A 20,456-nucleotide genomic window follows, 5' to 3' on the forward strand; every position below is an offset into this window, starting at 1 on the left:
CACCTGCCCAGGATGCAGGGAGCCGGAGCCCCCAGGCGCCGGGGCCCCTACTCCAGGGAGATAGGCGCTCTGGGCCGTCCCGGGGTCATACTACTCACCTATGCGCTGGTGACCCTGGGGCTCACCTGCCTCTTCATGCGGTTTTCCATCATGCCGGTGAGTGCCCGCCCTCAGCAGCCTGGCCACCAGCACGGCCGCACTGTCCCCCTCGGCTTCCATCTGTGCAACAGCGGGGCCCCGGGGGTGGGGCCGGTGCCGCCCAAGCCACCCACCGCACGGAGCTGAACAGGTTGAGGGACCCGGGGACCGTGCTTCCCGGTCCGCCCGTGGGCACTTCCTGTGCCCTGGTGCACAGCCAGCCCTGCCCCGTGGCAGTGCCCCTCCCCCCGGCCGGCCTGGCTCCGGCCCCATTGCCCTATGGATCCACCCGCCGGGACACCTGCTCGGCTCCCGTCCTTCCTGTGCTCGGGCCTCCGCTCAGGCCTTCTCCGCAGCGAGCCTCCCCTCCCAACCCCCGCCCGGACCCTCCGTCCAGGGCCTGCTTGGCCAGCCTTCCTGCACGATGTCCGCACCCCACATCCTGCCGCATGTCTCCCCGACCAGGACCGAGAGGGCGGGGCTTGACGCATCACCTCCTCTGCTGCCCCCACCCCCCGGCCTGGAGCGCTGCCTGGAGCCGGCAGGCGGTTGGTTAAGCGCCATGGTCAACACTCAGGGCCCGCCCGCCCACTCTTCATTGATCCCACCTTTCACCCTTGCTTATTCATTCAACAGACCCGTGTGGGGCTGGCCGGGCTCCCACGCTCTCAGGGCAGCAGCACCCGGGGGGAATCGAAACGTCCCCGCGCCCCTTCTCTGTCTGGTCTGGGTGGGGCCATGGCACAGCCACTAAAGCCCCCCAGGGGATTCCCGTGAGCGGACTTGTGCCTGGGGATCTGGCTGGGAGGGGACCGCTGTGGGCATGGCAGGAGCCCCCAGCCAGGTGGCGAACCCTAACCCCTGCCCCAAAGCCCATTTCACTTCTACCAGACGGCCCGGTCCAAGCCCTGACTCCCTTCCTTAGCGGCCAGGTGGCCGGGGCGGACGCCTTGAGGTCCCATCATGAAATGGGTCACAATGTCCCTCCCTGGAAGGGTTGGTGCAGGGAGCGACGAGAGAACAGCTAAAGGCACAGAGCAAGGGCGGCTCTCCCGTGGATGTTGTATGTATCGTTCAACAAATGCCCATCGAGCACCTACTGTGTGCACCCTGTTCTCAGAACTTGGAATACAGCGGGCAGGGACTGAACCGTCCTTAGACTGTGCTGTGCGTAAGATCACGAGGCGTGCGGGGGGTGCTGGGGCTGCCCACAGACGTGTGGCGGCTTTGGGATCAGGAAGGCCTTCCCGAGAAGGCGGGCTTAAAGGAAACAAAGAGCAAGCCTGGCTAGTGCAAAGGCCCTGGGGCAGTAGTGAGAAGAGTGCAGCTAGAGAGGAGTGAGTGGAGGGGAGAAGGAGGGAAGGCCAGAGAGAGAGGCTGCCAGGACTCCAGGAGGATGCTGGCCGCGGGGAAGGCCCCGCTGGCCTCAAGGTCTGCGAAGGGTGAGCCCAGGAGCTGCCGATGTATTGAACGTGGCCGTGCAACGGTTCATGATTTCGAGCCCCGCATCAGGCTCTGTGCTGACAGCGTGGAGCCTGCTGGGGATTCTCCGTCTCCCTCGCTCTCTGCCCCTCCCCCGCTTTCTCTCTCTCAAAAATAAATAAACATTTTTTTTTAAAAAAAGAATGTGGCTGTGCAAGAAAAGAGGGGTTCAGGGAAGACACCGGGGTTTGGACCTGAACCCTTGCCGGGGGTGGGGGGGTGTCAGCAAGGGAGCAGAGGGGCCGGTCCTGGGGGGAGGCCATGGGGAGTCTGTTCTGGATGTGCTGCATGCCAGATGCTTCTGGACATCGAGTGGAGAGCCGGGGGCAGTTCAGGAGAGAGGTCCCAGGACAGCAGCTGTCCTGGGGACCCAGCGAGGCTCCCTGGAGTGACAGGCACAGAGCAGCAGGCAGGCTCGGGCAGGAGGGCGAGCGCCTCCAGGGCTCTGGAGAGACACTGGTCGCTGCCTTTACCTCCCCAGGTGGGCGTGGCTCCAGAGGGGCCGGGAGAGGCTGGAACCCACAGAGAGGAGGCCTGTGTCGTTCAGGGAAGATACTGCAGTCCACGGGGCAGCTTTGAGCGAACGAGGCTAAACCCGTGGGGGCTGGGGGCCCCCCCCACCTGTTTGAGGTGCGCCCCGCAGAGGGGAAGGAGGGCCAGCCGCTGCCTGTTAGAGCCTGGCCCCAGAGGCCCCGTGGTCTCCTCGCTGTGGGAGACGCAGCCAAGTCCCAGGCCCCTCCCAGACCCACCGCAGACCGGTCAGAGCAGCTCCCTCCCGCCCAGCCCGGGGCCACCTCTCCCCCTCCTCACCCTCCGGGGACCCTGGATCCAGACCCTGACCCTTCCCATGGGCCCCCCTGTGTCTGCAGTACCTGACCCGGAGGCTGGGCCTGGACTCCGTCGCCTTTGGCCACCTGCAGACCACCTTTGGCGCGCTTCAGCTGCTGGGCGGGCCCGTGTTGGGCAGGTACCGTGGGGCAGGGAGTCTGGGGGCCCTCCCCGCAACGATGACCCGGGCCTGCCCCTCGGAGGTCAGGGGCTGGGTCGTGCCAGCCTCTCAGACCGACACTGGGCACAATAGTCCCTTTCATGCCGGGGACCCCTGCTCCCCGGGGCCCTGCCCGCCTCTTCCACGAATTCTGGTTTGTGGCCAAAGAGGGGATTGTCCCGGCAGGGCTGTCGTGGCTGGAAACGTCCAGCATTGCCGAGCTGGGGGTCCCACCAGCGACGCCCCTGGACCCCCACACCTCCACCGGCCTCAGCGCTGTTGGGGCCCCGGGCTCAGGGACATGAGGGCAGACATCCTCCTCCCGCAAACCCTGGGGTGGAGATCCACGTGGCAGGCGTCAGATCTTCGGGGGAACTGTCCAGAAAAGGGGCTCCAGAGGCGGTAAAGTCGGACCGAGCAGGGCTCCCAAGGGTTTCACGGCCCTGCTCGGAGGCCGGGTGGAGACATGGCAGGAGCCTGGAGACACTTTCTGCACAACACACACGCACCTTGCTCCCTTTGGAGCCCGCAAGGTGTTCTCAAAGGGAGCAGGAGGGCCCTGCTGGGCCAGACACCCCCAGGTCACCGAAAGCTGACCCACTGGAAGGATGGCGACACTGAGGCTCCGAGACGAGACCCCTGTGGCCTAGCTCCTCGGCAGCCCCAGGGGGCGGGCGTCAGGGGCAGAGCTGGCAGGACCTGCTTGGTATCTGTGAGCATCACAGGTTCGGTTCCCCCAGGTTCGCCGACCGGCGCGGGGCCCGCGCCGCGTTCACGCTCACCTTCCTGGCGTCCTCTGCCTTCTACCTGCTCCTGGCGGCCGCCTGCAGCCCGGCCCTGCCCGGCGTGGCCTTGCTCTACGCCACGCCCTTGCCTGTCGCGTTCATGCAGGGGATGCCAGGTAGGGCCAGGCGGGGGCCCGCTGGGGCTGCGGGAGGACTGCGGGTGGGGGTGGGGGCTGAGGTCACGACCTGAGGGAGGTGCGGGGGCGGGTCTCCTCTGGGTACCAGTCTAGGCCAGAGAGCAGGACCGAGGTGGGGGGGGGGGGTTGACATGGGGACGTGGCCTGGGGGGCGGGCAGGTGGCTGAGGGTGCGGGGCGTGGCCTGTGCAGGTGCGGAGTAGGTCCTGGGGGGTGTGGACGAGGCGGCGTTGCGCGGGGCACCCTCAGGGTGCGGGGTGGGGCGCTGTCCGGGCCTAGGCCGCTCGGGGCTCCGCGAGGGGGCCGCACGGCTCAGTCCCCGCCCCGCACCCAGTCGCGCAGATGACCATCGCGGACCTGTCTGAGCCCCAGGAGCTGCCCGCGGCCCTGGGCCGCCTCGGCCTGTGTTTCGGGGTCGGCATGATCTTTGGCTCACTGCTCGGCGGGACCCTGAGCGCCACGTGCGGGTGAGTGGCCGAGGCTGGAACCAGGCTGGGGGGGGGGGGGGGCGGCGGGCCAGGAAGCGGGGTGCGGGTGCTGGTCGGGATGGCCGAGACTGGGTGGGCCCAGGCCGACCACCTCGCCGGGCCTCGGTTTCTCCGTCTGCACGTTGAACGTCTTGGGTCAGGTGTGGGACGGGCAGCAGGGACCCACGCGGTGGGCGGGGCTGGAGGGGGGCGTGGCTAGTGAGCGGGCGGGGCTGGCAGGATGGACAGGCCAGGGACGGGAGCCGACCCAAGCAGGTGGCGCGGCCCGTGCAGTCCCGCAGGGTGCGTGCCAGGGCAGCACGGAGGGCACCAGGAGGTCCCAGGCTAGGGGGACGCACGCGGCTGGCCCGGGTCACATGAAAACCAGGCCGGACCCGAAGAAATTGGACGGCAGGCCCTGGAGGCGGGGTCCCCGGATGACCAGTGGGCATCCTGCGATGGGGGTGCTGCGGGCAGGAGGACTCGAGGGCAGCCTGTGGGCGGTTCCGTAACTGCACAGAGCCGTCTGCAGCAGCAGTCCTTGGAGTGCTCCCCGGGAGAAGAGAGGAACCTTGAACCCGGGACACCGAGCCCTGGACAGGCCCTGCCAGGCGTGGGCGGGGAACCTCACTTCCGCTGCCCCACCCCCATTCCTCCTCCCTCTCCCCAGCAGCCCCAACACCCACTCAAAATCGGCTTCTTTCATAGGAGTGGACCTTGCTCCTTGCCTTCCTTCGACTCAAGTCTTTGCTTTTGGTCTGGAATGTGGGTGCCCAGCTGTGGATGGGAGGCCCTGTGCCAGCTGGGCACCCACCCGCGCCGGCCTTAGGGAGTTGCCCTGGGGCCCTATTCAGGACAGGAACCTTGCTGGTCTCTGAAGTCACACACACACACAGAGGAACACACACAGGCACCTCTGTGGACAGCCCTCCTTCTGATCTGGGATGAGCCTGTGCTGGCCCCTGGGCCTCTGGGGGCATCGGTCTCCCCAGGCTCCCCCAGTGCCTCCAGACAGCCCCCAACAGTGGTAGATGCAGCGGGTGACGGCTGATCCGCAGGGACGGGGGAAGGGGAGGGTCCCGTGGCCGGCTCCACCAGCTCCCCACCCCAGGATTTTCATCAGAGTCTGGGGTGCAGATGTCTGTCTCCACGGAGCACCTCAGCCAGGAGGCTGCAGAGGGGGAAGGCAGAATTCCTTTCATCTGCTTCCTCACCGGGATTTATTGAGCAGCTACTAGGTGCCCTGGGATTCCAGGTTCTGGGATGCCGTGGTGGCTAGGACAGGCCGGGTCCTCGGAGGAAATGAAAATGACACGTATTTCTAAAGTGGCAGGGTGAACTGCCTGGCGTGAGAAGTAATACAGCACGATCGGGGGCCAGACACATGGGTGGTCACCAGGGTGTCACCTGCAGGAGGTGAGGGGGGCGGCAGGACGACCGGGAGGCCGGTGTGGATGGAGTGGGGAGCAGGGAGGGCAGGGAGCAGAGGTGGGCAGGAGGCGGGGTCTGCCTCGGATTTGCTGATGGCTGGGATGTAGGTGTGAACTCAAGGCCATGCCTGGACTCTGGGGCCGGCCTTGGGGGAGCCGTGAACCCTGCTGAGATCTCCGTTGGGCTGAGTCTGGTGCCCGCTAGGCCCTCCAGGCAGCTATGGATCGGGCAGCTGAGTGAGGGGACCTATAGTGAGCAGAGCAGGGCTGTGTCCTCAGGTGGGTGGTTTTTAAGCCCCAGGAACAGGTTCGGGTTGAGCCCCAAGCCCCGAGCCCCAACCTGGCACGTCACATTAGAAGCGGGGGTCAAGGAGGGGGTACAGTGAGGGCAAGAAGGGAAGGAGATCCAGGAGAACATCTGGAAGCCGAGAGGTGTGCAGGTCAAAGAGGGGAGGACCCTTGACGCTCCGAGGGGCGGCAGCGACCATGGGTTCTGCCGGCACATGAGCCGCTGGGGGTGATGGGAGCCTCAGTCACTAGACCAGGAGCAAGAGGAGGAGAGCCTCTGTGCTCCCTGGGAGAAAAGGAAGAGGGTCGGGAGGGTGTACTGGGCAGGGGGGAGGGGGGACGTCAGGGCGTGAAGAGTGTGCGGGAGAGGGAGAGGCAGGGCCGGGAGGAGCCTCCCTGCCCCCACGCTGCCCCACCTACCTGGACTCAACAGCCAGGTGCCTGTTACCGTGGTCACCTTGACAGGTGCTCTCACCCGTGAAATGGGCCCACCCTCGCTTGCTGTGGGGCCTGCGACTGTGCCCGAGCCTAGGACCACCCCCCCAGCCCTCCCCCCACGCCCCCTCTTGTCCCCCCCCAACCCCCCCCCACGTCCCCTCTCGTCGTCACCTTCCTTTTTTCCGTCCCAGCTGCTGACCCAGAAGACACAACTCACTGTCCTCTCCCCTGGGCCTCCCCCAAGATTGCCTGCGCCCCTGCCCTCATGTTCCGGAAATATCCATTCACTTCCCTGCCTTCTTTCATCCCAAGATCGAAGGTGTTTTATAACCCTATGCATCCTTTGGTGGGAAAACGGAGGCCCCGGAGACAGTGAGCCTCCCCATCCAAGGCTCGGGGGAGGCAGGCTCCCGGACCCCGAAGCCCCGTGGCGAGGGCCACATCCCGCCTTCCTTCCTTTTCCTCGGTGAAAACCGAGGCACGCTGTGAGGGCTCCCTGGCTGCCATCTTCCTGCCTCCCGTGCCCCGGTGACCCCTCCCCCAAAAGGCATCAGCCGTGTCCCCCCACCTCTGGGAGCAGGTGAGGGGAGAGGAAGTGCCCTTGGCAGCCTCCGCTTGTGGGGCGGGCACCGGTAGAACTGGTTTCGGCTCAGCCTGGAGCTCTCCTACCCAGGGCCCAGGCCCTGAGTCACTTAGCAGGTGGGGGCCGCTCGGTGACTCATGGCCCTGAGCCCAGCGCCTCACAGCCTGGGGAGGCCTCTATCACGCCCTTGCCACAAGTGCGCCCTGGGCCTCGGCGGTAGGCAGCACCAGCCTGCGGACCCCAGCTGAGTCAGGTCCCGGCGGGGGGGGGGGGGTCCGGGGGTCCCCGTCAAACGTCGAGCCAGCCCCCAGGCCTGATGGCTGGAGTCAGCGCGGACAGGCTTCCCCCGCCGAGTGCGAGGCTTGGGCTCCGACGCTTGGGCTCCGTCCCCTGGAAGGGGTCGGGATTTGGACAGATGCCCCCGAGGGTAGCAACTCCTTTCGGCTCGGGGGGATTTGGGCCCGGCTGGGGGCTGGGTCAGGCAAACTTGACATGGTGCCAATGGTGTCACCGTCACTGGCGGCCCTCCTGGGCGCTAACGCGGGAGAGGGGCCCCGCTCTGGCCCCAGGGCAAGCTTTGCCCAGGGGGCGCTCGGCGACTCCGAGGGGATTTATTATACTCCTTATCTGCAGCCCTGAAGACTGGGGACTCCGTCTCAGCCTTTGGTCTGGCCGGGGAACAGGAAGCCCTCATCCTGCTGACAGAGGGCTTCCGCCCGGGTGACACGGCCGCTTCCCCTGGAAGTTAATGAGTAAACACACTGGGACAGGAGTGACTCATGGGTCAGCCAGGCGGCCTGCCCCACTCGGTGCTCACGATGGCTCATCGAGGCCGTGCGGGGCCAACCCGGTGTGCGGCCTCCCCACCGCAGGGGGACACAGAGACCTGACCGAGAGACCCTGGGTTTTCCGGGCAACGGGAAGTACACACAGCACAGGGCCCACCTGGCCAAGAGCAAGCTCGGCTTAGACCCGAGAAGTGAGAGAGAAGGCAGCTACTGCAGGTGGGGCTGGGACAGACAGTGTTCCAGGCAGAGTGGGAGCCTGTGCAAAGGCCCTGGGGCAGGAAAAGGCCTGGGGCTTGTTCGGAGGCCTGTGTGGGTGGGACTGGAGGGATCAGGTGCTCTGGGGACACAGAGGGCTGCAAAGTGTTAGGCCAGACAAGGCTTTTAGGCCTTTTTTCTGGGACCCAGAAGCCAGAGGGAGGCTGAATCAGGAGTGGCCCCACAAAGACTTCCATTTTCAGACATTGTTCTTGCCACAATATCATGGGATGTGGATGGGGCAGGGCAGGGGCACTTCACCCCAAGCCCCAGGCTGGACGTCCAGTGACTCTCTGGAGACCCTCACAGCCAAGCGTCACATGAGGCTGGGCCCCAGCTGACCCCAGCCTGCCCTCCGGGTTGGATAGGAGAGGGGGGTGCCACCCGGGAGGCCCTGCGTCCCCTGGGCCAGGGGAGCCACAGAGCAGGAGGGAGGGTGGCCCAGGCTTCCCGAGTACTGTCACCCTGTGGCCAGTCCACATAGGGTGGGCCAATGGCCCAGCCCACCGCCCTCCTGATTCTGTCGGCTTGGCAAACTCCAGGCCCTCGAGATAGAGGTGAGAGGTGGCGTTTGCAGCCAGCACCGTTTGACCAGCGTGGGCAACCAGCCGTGACGAACGGAGGCCGGTGGGCTGGGCTCCAGGACGGCCAGGCGGCCCCCGGGGACCCGTGCAGCCCGTGGGGGATGGGGACAGGGTGTCCCCGGGGAGGGTGGCCCTCATTTGCATCTGAGGAAAGGAAGTCACCCAGCAAGGTCGCCACCGGGAAGGGCAAAGGGACAAAAGACTGGTGCCCGGAGTCCTGCCCGGAGTCCTTTCCCGGCCTTCATCCCTCCAGCCTCCCGTCCGTCCAATGAGCCAACAACCACGGCTCGCAGACGCCCCTCGTGATCCTGCACAAAGGAAGCAGGAGGCCCCCAGCAAGGGAGCTGATTCTGCCTCGTGCTCAGGGGCGCACTGACCCGAAGGTCCCTGGGGAGGGGCGTCGAGTCTCGTCCGGGAGGGCAGAGCAGTGCCCGCCCGCCTACCCCATGCGGGCACAAGGCCAGAAAGGGCTGAGGAGTCCCTCCACGCAGAGGCATGAGGTCTTTCTGGCATTTTGTCCTGGGGGAGCTGGAAGGGGGCCTGTGGCGGGGGTGGGTGGAGGAAGGACACTCCCTCCCTCCCACGTCCCCTGGGAAGCTGTGGCCCCTCGACTCCCTCCAGGGCCCCCAGAGTCCTTGTGTTTCCTTCGGTTTACCAGCTAGCATGCCGGGCGGGGGGTGGGGGGGGGGGGGGTGAGAGCCCACAAGAAGGGGCCTGGCTCCTTGCCACCCAGCCCACACTTGTCACCAGCCTCCCAGAATAGCCACCTAAGTGGCCGCCTCTGCTCCCACGAATTTCCGGGGCATCTGGCAAAGAAAGCAGGCTCTGTCCCTGCCCCCCAGGCCCCGCGCAGTGACGTGCGGGTCCTGAAGAAAGGGCCCTTCTCTCTGGGGACAGCCACCGGGCCCGGGGTGTCCCTGCCCACGTCACAGATCAGTTCCTGCCAGCGGAGGAGGGGGCTTTGGTCCGTGCTGGCCTCGTCCCTCCCCGGGGCGTCAGTCCGTGGGAATTCCCGTTCATTTGGAAGCCTGGTGCCCACCATCCCCGGCAGTGGGAGTCGGCCGGGGGCCGTGACATGGGCCAGTGGGGGGGGGGGGGGTCCGCAGCACGTGCAGGCTGGACCAACTGTGTGCGCCTGGGCAGGTCTTGGCTGGGGACACGGGGCGGCCCCGCCCCCACGCCTCGCTGACCCCACGGGGAACAGGGCCTTTCCTGGCTGTGGTTGCCCACAGGAGCCCTGTGTGTGTGCACCCCTGTGTGTGCATGTGTACGTGTGTGTGCCTTGCTCGTCTGCGTGTGCACACGTGCAGCCGTGGGGGGCGGGGCGGGGGCACTCAGCTTGTGGCTGGCCTCGCTCGGAGATGCAGGGGACACCCACCCCCCTCTCGTCCCATGCTGTGCAGCCCTGAGCGGGAGCTCCGCTCAGCTAGGTGTCAGGGCTGCGTGCGGGTGAACGGCTCTCACCTGTTCTGCGGTCTTGGCTCGGGGTCCTGCCCAGGCTCAGTCGTCCTCAGGGCCAGGCACCGTGTGTCTGAAGGAGCGAGCCCCTCTCAGAGGACAGAGTGCCCCCTGGGGAGGACTGCCAGGGCGCACGGAGAAGGGCTCCTGCAGGGTGCATAGGAGCTCCCGCTGCCGCTGAGGGGAAGGGCTCTCTGGCCAGGCACCAGCCTGGAAGGGCCGAGCAGCCTGGCTCAGTAAGAGGCTCCCACGTGTTCCTCCCTCCGTCCCCCACCCCAGGAGGGGGCGGTTGGCCCGCAGGAGGAAACGGGGACGGTCACGAGGGCTGGCCCCAGGGCCAGCGTCGTCAGGTGACGTGGGGTCACCGGAGGGGTCAGGGCCTGAGTTTCCACCTGATGACCCACAGCCCGGAAGGGTTTTCTCGGAAGCTGAGGGCCCTCCCCGAGTCCGGGTCCTCGGTGCGGGCGGGCAGGAGGGAGGGCATCCTGAGGGTGGTGCCCAAAGCCCCTCCCCCAGCCCGGAATGTCCCGCCCCCCAGGTCGAGGGGGAACAGGAGGGAAGGGAAGGAGGCGTGCCGGTCTCCACGACACAGAGGAGGCCGCGCGGGGTCCCATGGTCTTCGTGCAGGTAGAGCTGAGATGCAGACCCGAGCCCCGGCCCGCCCCTGCACCTCGGGGTCGCCGGCACCCCCTCCTGGCGCCCCGGCCCCAGTGCCGCCTGGCGTGTATCTCCCCATCAGCCCCCAGGGACAGAGAAGCGCCACCTACAGGGACAGTCGAGCCGTCCCCCACCCCGGGAGGCCCATCCAGTCCCTGCAGAAGGAGGCAGGGCCCTTCCTCTGGGAACCCGTTTGCTCCTCTGTCCAGGGCTGTGCAGGGAGATCCCCGTCCAGACACCGCCCGGGGCTGAGGCGCGGGCCCCCAGGTGTCCAACGCCCTTGCCCCGGCTGGGAGCAGCAGGTGCACACCACGCAGGCACCGGGTCGGCCCCTGGGGGTCTTCCCACCCCTCGACACCTCCTGGGAGAACCCCCGCCCAGCCCGCCGGGGCTCACCTCCCGGGCTCGCGCTCGGGGACCGGGGCCCACGTGCTGTGGCTGCCGAAAGCCGCCGTTGCAGTGTGACCGTCGGACCCGGTGATGGCTTCGTCTGCCCCTTCATTCTGTCACCTAATGAATGCACCCTGAGGGTCCCGTCCCCTCCCTCCAGGTCACAGGCCGTGGGGACATGGCTGTGGGGTTTGGGCGGTTCTCAGCTGCTGAGACTCACTGTGGCTGAAGGGGCCGGTAGGGGCCGCGTGTGGTGCCCACAGCCTGGGACCCACGTCCTGTGTGACCACTACTGTCGCCCCCAGGATGCACTGCCCCGCGACTGTGGCTCTGGTGGCCAACCTCGTGGGAGCTGTCCTCAGCTTTACCTTTATTCCCGTTAGCACGAAAGGGGCCAGTGCCCACGACCGGGCGGTCCCCGCAGGTAAGCCCCGCCTGGGACGCCCCGCCAGGCCGGCCCCCTCAGGGACGCGGTACCTGGACGCCGGGCGGGTATGAGGCCTGAGCCCTCCGCCTCCCCAGCCAGCACCCCGGGCCTCCCTGCAGGGAGAGTCGCCCAAGGCCAAGATGCACGACAGTGGCTTCCTGTCTGCTGGGGGTGGGGGGGGCATCAGAGAGGCTGAGGCTGGAGGCAGGAGAGATGTAGGCGAGGCCCGGGGAGGACAGGAAGGACCACAGGGCAGGGTTAGCCAGGCTCCTGAGTCCCAAATCGCCAGGTGCCATGGTGCCCACGAGCCACTGCCTGGGTCACATGGGCTGGGGGAGCCAGGGCCAGGCCAGGTCGCCCGACAGCAGAGGCACTGTGTTTCCGGAGCGCCTCCCAGAATTCGGGGGCTCCAGGGTCAGTGGGGGCGGAGGGCTCAGCCCTAGGAGCGTGACGAGCTGCCCGGTGCCCCCAAAGGGGCCAGCGAAGGGGGGTGCCGGGGCCTGTGGGCTCCCGAGCCCACGAGCAGGTGCCACGGCCAGAGGGAGGAGTATCTGCTGAGAGCAGGTGCCGGCATGGGTGCGGGGTGCTTTCCCGGACCCTGCAGCCCGGCCGAGACCAGATCAGGGAGCCGGAAATGGGCTGAGGCCTGCCCAGCCTCTCCGGGTCCCCCCAGGCGGACCCCAGGCCAACGTGTTTGACCTGAAGGCCATCACCCGCCTGCTGCTGCAGTCGGGGGTCCTGCCCGTGTTCCTCATCAAGGTGGCGTCCAGCCTCCCGTTCGGTGAGTCCCAGACCTGGTGCAGCTGAGAGCTCGGGGCCGTGGGGAGGGGGCCTGCGGTCAGGGCGTCCCCCTTCTCCGCCCTGTATCCCGGGCCGCACGCTTTCCCCTTCACACACGTCCTGGAGAAGGGGCGGCCCCCTGGTTCCCGCCGAGTGGAGGAGGGAGGGAGGGAGGAGGGGAAAGCGGTGCCCCATTCCCTGCAGCCCCGCAGGGCCCCCCTCACGCACAGTCCGAAGTGCCCTGTGCTTGGCAAGCCCCCCGGGGTCCGTCCGAGAGCAGGGGAGGCGGTGCGTCTGAGACGAACCCTCAGGGGTGCCCAGCACCCACCTCCAGCCCCCGTCCGGGGTCCTCTCCTTGGGGGCAGCGCAGAGAACAAATTAGCGAGGCTTCGTGCTGGTGCTCCAGGGCTAATCCCTCACCCGCAGGGGCTTCTTGCAAAACTGTGCTGCAAATCTCGGGGTCCGGGCAGCGGGGTTGGAGGCTGAGTCAGGGGACCGCCTGGCTGGGCCGGCGCCCGGAGACTCCGGTCCGACTTCGGTCGAAGGGGCCTTCGGGGGCCACCAGTGGGTCCGGGGTCAAATCCTCTCACACGGTCAGCCCCGGGCCCCCCACCTCCCGACCGCCTTCGCACAGGATGCCCCGGGCTCCCGCCCAGCCACGGGGTAGCTTCCGGCACCTTCCTGCGCACGGGCTACCTCGGTCCCTGGGGCCCCGCTTCCCGTGCCAGAGAGCCACCAAATCGCAGGCAAGGCCGCCAAGGGCCCCACAGTCACCCGCCCTCCCTGAACCCCCCTCCCAGGGCTCTTCATGGTCATGTTCCCCATCGTCTCCATGGACTTCTTCCAGCTGGATGCCGCCCAGGCCGGCTACCTCTTGTCCTTCTTCGGGCTTCTCCAGATGGTGAGTGGGTGCCAGGCACGCGGGGCGCGTCTCAGACGCAACGGGCCTTGCAGGGCGCTGCCCTGAGCGCCTGCCATCGCTGTTCTGTACCGTTAGCTTCCGGCTGCCCTCCTGCCCCCGGGAGTGTGCCCTCCCCTCCCTGCCCGAGGCAGCCACCAAAGGGCCTGCGCCCGGTTTGCACACTCGTCTGCCCCGGAGAGGGGAGGGAGGGGGCTGGTACCCAGAGGAGGCCGGCGAGCCCCTGGCCTCCTGTCTGGAAGCATGCGAGGGTGCACGGTCCTCCGAGTGTGCGGCCGGGCGCCCCCCCAGCAGAAGGACAGGGCGGGAGAGAGCCGGTGGTAGGGCACGTGACAAGACGCGGGCAAGTTCCTCGGGCCCTTGGAGCCCCGGTCTCCTTGCCCATCAAGCGAGTGACCCTTGTGGGGTGGCTGGGCCGATGAGGTGAGCTAACACGGCCAAGCTCTTAGAAGAGGAGGAAGCCCCACCCAGGTGACGGTCACTCGGTCCTTGCGAGGCGCCCTGAGACGGGCAGCCGCCTTCCGGTGGTACGGGGCGGCCCGTCTCCCAGGCCCCATCTCCTCCTGGGCATCTGCACCAGGGCCCGGGGCGCAGGGACAGGTGGCGACAGCCGGAGTGCGGGAGGGGCTATTCTGGGACCGTCTGAAGGGGAGGGAAGCGTGTGACATTCCCAGCTCCTCCTGGGCATCTGCTCCCCACGCCTCTGGGCCCAGGACGGGTCTCACCCCTGGTGCGAAAATAGCAGCCACAAGGGCGGGAAGGCCTCAGGGCTGCTGCCGCCCGGCCGGTGGGCCACAGACTGAAAACAATGATAATTCTCCAGAGCTGGGGGCCGCGGGTTCTAAATGGCCGCTCCAGCCCGCCGGGGCCCTGCCCTGGAGACTCCCAGACCCAGGAGACCAGGCCTGTACCTCTGCGAAAGCCAAGAGACCCCCTAAGACCCTCAGGGACAGACGCGGGTAGTTCCGGCCTGGCCCGGGGCAAGGTGCCCGATGGTGGCCCCGCCCGAGACGGGCCTGGGGCTCCAGCACCCGGGCGACCCCCGGGGGCAGCTGAGGCCCCAGCTGCGTCTGGAACCTCTGCGGGCAGAGGGTGGGGTTTTGTGTCTACAGGGAGAGGCCTGAGGCCCCCTCTGCCAGTCACCTCCCAGCCCCCAGCCCCACGGGGTAGGGCCGGTCACCGAGGGTCTCAAGAGGCAGCCTGGGCGCCCCCACAGCTGGGCTCCCACCTGCTGCCTCCCTCCGCAAACCATTTCCTGCCCCACCCCGAAGCGTGTCGGCTGCAGCCTGACCCCAAGGGGACCACGGCATCCCCCTCCCCGTGGGGGGCGTTGGGGTGGGGGGCTGGGGGGAGTGGCAGCCCAGACGGTCCTGAGGGATGGCGTCACCACCCCAGTGGACTTGCAGACCCCTGTCTGTCGCAGGCCGTCCTGCGAGAGCCCCCACGTGGCCCTCACGTCCACCCCAGGCACGGTGCCACCACAGTGGTGGGAAGCGTCCATCGTACAGGGCTGGGGGGAGATAGAGATAAGCCCCCGACTACCCTCATCTCATGTGCCAGGCGTGATGAGCTGTCAGAGGAGAATAAGGGTCCTCAGAAGGGCAGAGGTGCAATTTTAGATGGGACAGTCGGTTGGGGGGGTGGGGGGTCGGGAGAGGCAGCAAGTGCAAAGGCCCTGGGGTGGGGAGCACGCCAGCTGCTGAGTTGGCTGAGGCAGCAGACTGGGCTCGGAGGACATGTCGGGGGGTCCGCAGGGCCAGGAGGGACCTGGATTTACTCAGACTGAGGTGGGGGCTGTGGAGAGGGTCCACGCAGAGGAAGCCGTTGCCCTCCCCCGAAGCCGCCTGTGAGCAGTTAGTCGGCCTTCGCTTGATGAAAATGTGTTCATCGCGCTGGAAATTAAGGACACGGGACTCGTTTTGGAGATGACTGTCCGGGTGTATGGGTGCCGACGTGCGGTGCCCAGGCCACCCCGCCCCCCCGAGGACCTGGCCGCTTCGGGACCCGCCCTTCTCCTCCGGCCGGGTGGCTGCTAGGGCTGGGAGGGGGTCCCCAGCTGTGGGGGGGGCCGCCCCCGGCCAGACCCCTCCCAGCCGGCCTCTCGCTCTGTCTCCCCAGGTCATTCAGGGCCTGGTCATCGGGCGGCTCAGCCGTCGCTTCTCGGAGAGGGCGCTGCTCCGGGCCAGCGTGCTGGGCTTCGTCCTGGTGGCACCGGCCATGGTGAGCACTTTCCTCGGGGCCGCACCCCACTGACAGCGGGGTCCCGGGCCCATCACCCCAGCAGTCTGCACATCCCAGGCTGCATGTGAGCCCCAGGGCCCCCTCCCCCCGGGGCCGGCTCTATGGGGCTCCGGGGATGGGCCCTTCCACCCCGGTCCTGCGTGGCCCCCCCAATCCCGTGGCCTCCCTGTCCCGTGCCAGGCACTGATGTCCGACGTCCTCCACTTCTGCCTCCTAATGCCTGGCCTGGTCTTCAGCCTGTGTGCCCTCAACGTGGTCACCGACAGCATGCTGACCAAAGCTGTGTCAGCCGCAGACACGGGTGAGCCAGTGAGGGGCAGGGGACCCCCGGGGCCTCCTCTCTGGGAAGCTCTCTGGGCAGTTTCGGATGGAGCAGCTCCCCCCCCTCCCCAGTTTCAGGCTGGGTCTGCCCAGACCCAGTGAGTACTGAGTGGGGTGGGTGGCCCGGGGTCCAAGTGGGGCGGGGGGGGCTGCAAGATGGCTCAGGTGAGAATTCTGGCCGCCACCAGGCTGGGCTGGGCCTGGGGGGTGGAAAGGGGGCTTCTCGGAGCTGCTGTCTGGCTGGGCTGTGAAGCAGGGGCAGGATTTCCCTATAAAAGAGGAAGGGGAAGATTGGAACATTCCAGGCCAGGACCCGGCTCGGCGAGGTGTGGAGGGGGTTGGAACTGAAAGGCTCCTGAAGAGGCCAGTTGGGAAGACAGCCCAGTGGGGCCAAGCGTGGTCAGCACAGGGGGCTGCCAGGCCGGGAGGCGGGGTCCCCCCTCCAGCACGGGGTGGGTCGGGGGTGCCCGTGCTCCCTGAGTGAGTGGGGGAAGGCACGCAGCCGGTTAAACCCAGAAAGCCCCCAGCTCCCCCCCTCCCGTAGGACACGGGTGTCCCCAGACAGGGGATCCCCCAGCCCTCACTCTGTGCCCAGCTTTCTTTCCAGAGGCCTACAAGCCTCCTGTCCAGACTCAGCTCCCCGCCCCTGCCCTGCCCCCGGGGCAATGGTGCAGGTGGCCCCACGGGCTCCTGTGGCTGGTTGGGGTTGAAGAACTCCCCAGCAGGCTAGAGAGCCCACCCGACCGGCCCCCCCTCGCTCCAGCTCTTGCCGCCTGTCTGCCAAGGGGGGAGGGGCAGGCTGAGCTCTAGAGGCCGAGATGGGAACCCGATGGCCCATGGTTGCAAGGTGGCATCTCAGGGCTGCCTCTGGTCGGGGGAGGCCAGGCAGGGCCCGGAGGGCTTCCTGGAGCGCTGGACCGGCCCCCAGGAGAGGCCAGGAGGACGCCGGGGAACGAAGCGTGGAGAGATGGGGGCAGGGCCCGGCAGGGAGGAGGGCGGGGCCGCACCTGAGGCCCCGCCCCTCGGCTCGGAGGGACAGGGAAGCTGGTTCCCAGCGCCAGCCTGGGAACCCGAGACCACAGAGGGGGCGGTAATCGCTCCCGGTGTCTGCAGGGCGTGTGGGCGATGGGAGAAGCCGCTCTTAAATTTCCCCCACGCCGGGCCCTGGGCCCAGGCGGGGCCGGACCAGGCCGCTCCCAGCTCACCCGGCGGGCTCTCCGGCAACCCGAGCGGAGCGGGGCCCTGAGCCCCCGGAGCTGGGGACCCTCTGGGCGCACGTCTTGACAATACGCGCACGCACACACGGGACACAGCTGCCCGGAGGGGCCTAGTGACAGGGGAGTCAGGTAGCCGGGGGCAGAGGCGGCCAGGTGAGCCCGGGGAGGACGTGGGTGCAGAGAGGCGGGCGGGCCGCCCCTCGAGGGCCCCCAGGACCCCGCCCCGGTCCTGCGGAGGGCATCCTCCAGTCGGTACGAGGGTGGTGGAGGCTGTGGGGAGCCTGCCTTGCACCCCAGCCCCAGCCCTCACTCTGTGGCTCAGGAGGATCTCCCCCCAAGCCCGCCGTCCCCAGGTCAGGGAGGCTCTGTCCAGGCTCAACCGGCCTGAGAGGGCGGGGCCTGGCCCGTGACCTGTGGCTCCACTCCGGGGCTCCTCCTGGGCTTGGGAGCTTTCTGGGGCAGGGTGCAGGCACCCGTGTGGCCCCTGAGTGGCTGGGTGGTCCGAAAAGCGCAGTCTGGGTGGAGGGAGCTGGGGGACAGGGTTGGGGGCGGTGAACACGGGAGACCTGGGCTGCGTCCGGGAAGCGGGTGGCCAGGGCAGCCTGACTTGCCGCCCACCCCCACCCCTCAGGGACCATGCTGGGCCTCTGTGCCACCGTGCAGCCGTTGACTCAGACCCTGGGGCCCACCCTGGGCGGCCTCCTGTACCGCAGCTTTGGGGTCCCCGTCTTTGGCCACGTGCAGTTTGCCATCAACCTCCTTGTCCTCCTCGTGCTCTGGAGACAGCCTGTGCCCCGGAAGAAGGACTGAGTCCGGTGACCAGTGGCCCCAGGGCACAGACTGGCAATAAACTCTTCCAGCCTGAGTCCTGCAAATTCCCGTGGGTTAAACAGGGGACCTGGGGGTGAGCCATGGAGGGACGGAGGGTCAGATGCCGGAGAGCTTCCTGGAAGAGGGGGCATGCAGCCGGGCCCCAGGGCTCTGGAGAGACCCTGATCACCCAAGTTGTCCTTGTGCAACAGGCCCTCCCCCGCCTGGAGTCCGTCCCACGAGGAGTCCGTCCCCAGCTAGGAGGCCCCCCTGTTGCCGCCCAGACAGCTCTGCTCAAACCCCCCGAGACTGGAGCTGTCCACCCGCCCCCAGTCCTCCACCGGCTTGGCCTCGGGGCCGAGCGCGCTGCCTGCTCGCTTGCCCTTGTCAGTCACCTCACGTGAATGGAAACAGGTTGTTTTCAAAGATGAGGAGTTTGAGGCTTGCAGAGAGGCCCAGGGAAATGGCCCGCCAGCGGACCCAGGCCCGGGGAGCCCCACCCCCTCCCCCTCCCCCCCCCCCCAACCCAGCTGTAGGGAGGAAGGCACCGGGGCACAGGGGGGCCAGCGTGACCAGTGTGGACAGAACAATGCCAGTGGGGTCGGCAGGTGACCCTGAGACCATGAAGGCCACTCCCCACCTCCCCACGGGCTGCCTGTAAAAGAAGCTAGTTCACAACTCAGGACCCCCAACCCCAGAATTCCATGGTCCAACCGCAGGGCCTCAGAGAGCAGAGGTCCGTCCACCCTCCGGCCCGAGAGCTCAGACCAGACCAGCTTGCCTGTGAACCTCACTGGGGATGGGGCGGTGGGGGGAGGGGGTCTCACCTTGACGTTCACCCTTTGTCCCAGTGAGGGTCTGGGCAGGTCTCCAGGGAGGGGCAGGACAGGGGTCCGTCGGGGGCCAGTGCAGTCCCCCACTGGCTCAGGGACTTCGTAAGGAGTGCTGTTCCGTTGGGGAGAAAATTCCTTGCAGGAAATGGTTTCCTTGGGCTTCGCAGCAAAGGGACAGCCCCTCCCCAGTCTGAGCCCTGGGACCCAGCCTGCGCGGAGGCCTGCGCGGCTCCCCCGGTCCCGTGTGAGGGTGTGAGGGACAGACATCAGGGCCCGATGTTTGGTCGTTCGCTCCCGATGCCGCTGCCTCCCCCACGTGGCATCGCCCTTCCAGCCAGAAGGGTCCCCGAAATGCAGGCCCCTCAGCGGCCAGAGATCAGGGTCGCCCTCCGCGCTCCGGCTTGGTCACTGCCAGTGCACCTTTCCTCGCGGGAACGCGCCTCGGGTGTCCTCCCATCAGGCAGTGCTGGACTCGCGGCGGCGGCCGGCCTGACTTCCGGAGGACGGGGACCCGGCCGGACAGGGAGGGCTCACCAGCTGCCAACCATCAGGAGTAGGAGGCCCCGGCCTCCCCCCACTTGCCCGGAGGCCCCGCCGCCTCCCCGCTCCAGCACCGTGGGTGCGGGCCAGCAGGGCCTGGTGGGGGCTGCGGGGAGCTGCCCGGGCCCCAGCAGGGCTGGGGTCAAGGGGAGCACAGGGGGCGCGCAGCCGGAGGGCTGAGGGCTCCCTAATGGGGGGCTGGGGGCACAGGTGGCATGTGGGCGGTGGGGGGCAGGTGGCGGTGGGGAGCAGGGGCAGCTCAGGTGCAGGGGGTGCCCTGACCTCAGGGGGGCAGTTTGGGAGTGACCTCCCTGAGCGAAACCAGGCCCCGTCCTTCCGGACACACGCCCAGGAGCAGAAGTCAGCCAGGGCCAAACCTCAGGGCACTTCCCAGCCTCTGGAGAGGCTGCTTGGCAAGGAGGGTGTGGACCCGGCCCGGCGGATGACACTACATTCATTAAAGGGCCCTGGCTTCCCGGCCCTTCCGCCGCCAGGGTGGCGGCTCTCCCCACCCCCACTCCCACCCCCACCGAAAGGGCCGCCAACCCTCCCGCAGTAAGGTCACACGGCACCACAGCGGCTGGTAGAAAAGGGAACGGGTCAGGTGGTTTATTTGGAATGAACATACTGATGCAAACACTACATATGAAGACAGACGGTTCCACGACGAATAACCATCAAAATAAATACATAGATAGTCTGATAATTTAACGCGCCCGCTCAGCGGGCCGAGGCTCGGCGGCTCCGCACGGGAAGGTCCTTCTCTGTGGGACAGGGACATGGCTCTCGGCCTCTGTCCTCACTGTGGGCGGCGGGAGGGCGGCCCCCGACTCGTCGTCGAGTGAGTGGCTCCTGTAGGGGGGAAGGAGGAGGGTTAGGGAGCTGGCGGCCCGGCGTCCGGCCTGTGGGTCCCCCTTCCCCGCCCCCCCCCCCCAGGCCCCAGACGCGGGAGGAGCGAGCGACGGCCCCGGCCCGCGCGCCCCAGGGACCCCTCGACGGCGCGGCGCCCCCCCCCCCCCCCCGGACGGCGTCCCCGCACTCACCGCGGCGGCGGCGCTCAGGGCGCGCGGGCCGGCCGGGACTCGGGGGGCGCGGCGGGCGCGGCGCGCTCCTGGCGGCTGCGGAAGTCCTGCAGGGCGCGGCGGTTCTGGAAGTCGATGAGCGCCAGCGTGATGGCCGCGTTCCAGCAGCTCTCGCCCGCGCAGCGGAAGTCGATCTCCTTGCGGTCGGTGGTGACGATGGTGAAGTAGACGTACTTGCCGGTGCGCTCCACGCAGTCCACCTTGAGGATGGAGTGGAAGCGCAGCTCCTTGGCGCGCGCGCCCGGCCCGGCGGGGAACAGGCGCAGGCGGTCGGGGGTGAGCACGCCGCGCTTCTTCTTCCACAGCTGGAACAGGCTGTCGCTGCGCTTCTCCAGCTCGCCCTCGCGCAGCACCTCGCCGGGCGTCCTCATGGCGGCGGCGGCGGCGCTGGCGATGCGCCCCGGCCGGCCCGGCGACGC

The 20,456-nt window shown here is 68.0% G+C and overlaps 2 protein-coding genes across 2 annotated transcripts; one reads left to right on the top strand and one right to left on the bottom strand.

The window, feature by feature from the left end:
• The first annotated feature begins 12 nt into the window (after nucleotides 1-12).
• On the top strand, nucleotides 13-17,637 carry SLC22A18 (solute carrier family 22 member 18). The gene is made up of 10 exons (XM_053899321.1): nucleotides 13-156; nucleotides 2,490-2,587; nucleotides 3,349-3,509; nucleotides 3,864-3,996; nucleotides 11,173-11,291; nucleotides 11,968-12,075; nucleotides 12,875-12,975; nucleotides 15,112-15,213; nucleotides 15,415-15,535; nucleotides 17,404-17,637. Exons 1-10 carry the CDS (start codon nucleotides 13-15, stop codon nucleotides 17,580-17,582), a joined length of 1,266 nt encoding a protein of 421 aa, XP_053755296.1. The 3' UTR covers nucleotides 17,583-17,637.
• Nucleotides 17,638-19,536: 1,899 nt separating this feature from the next.
• PHLDA2 (pleckstrin homology like domain family A member 2) lies at nucleotides 19,537-20,456 on the bottom strand. Its single transcript, XM_053899188.1, has 2 exons — nucleotides 19,999-20,456; nucleotides 19,537-19,807 (listed from the first exon to the last, which is right to left on the bottom strand). The coding sequence occupies exon 1, from the start codon at nucleotides 20,406-20,408 to the stop codon at nucleotides 20,013-20,015; it is 396 nt and encodes a 131-aa protein (XP_053755163.1). The 5' UTR covers nucleotides 20,409-20,456; the 3' UTR covers nucleotides 19,537-19,807; nucleotides 19,999-20,012.

Source organism: Panthera pardus, unplaced genomic scaffold, assembly GCF_024362965.1.
Source record: "Panthera pardus isolate Hobbes unplaced genomic scaffold, ASM2436296v1 HiC_scaffold_12, whole genome shotgun sequence".
In the NCBI taxonomy this organism is placed as follows: domain Eukaryota; kingdom Metazoa; phylum Chordata; class Mammalia; order Carnivora; family Felidae; genus Panthera; species Panthera pardus.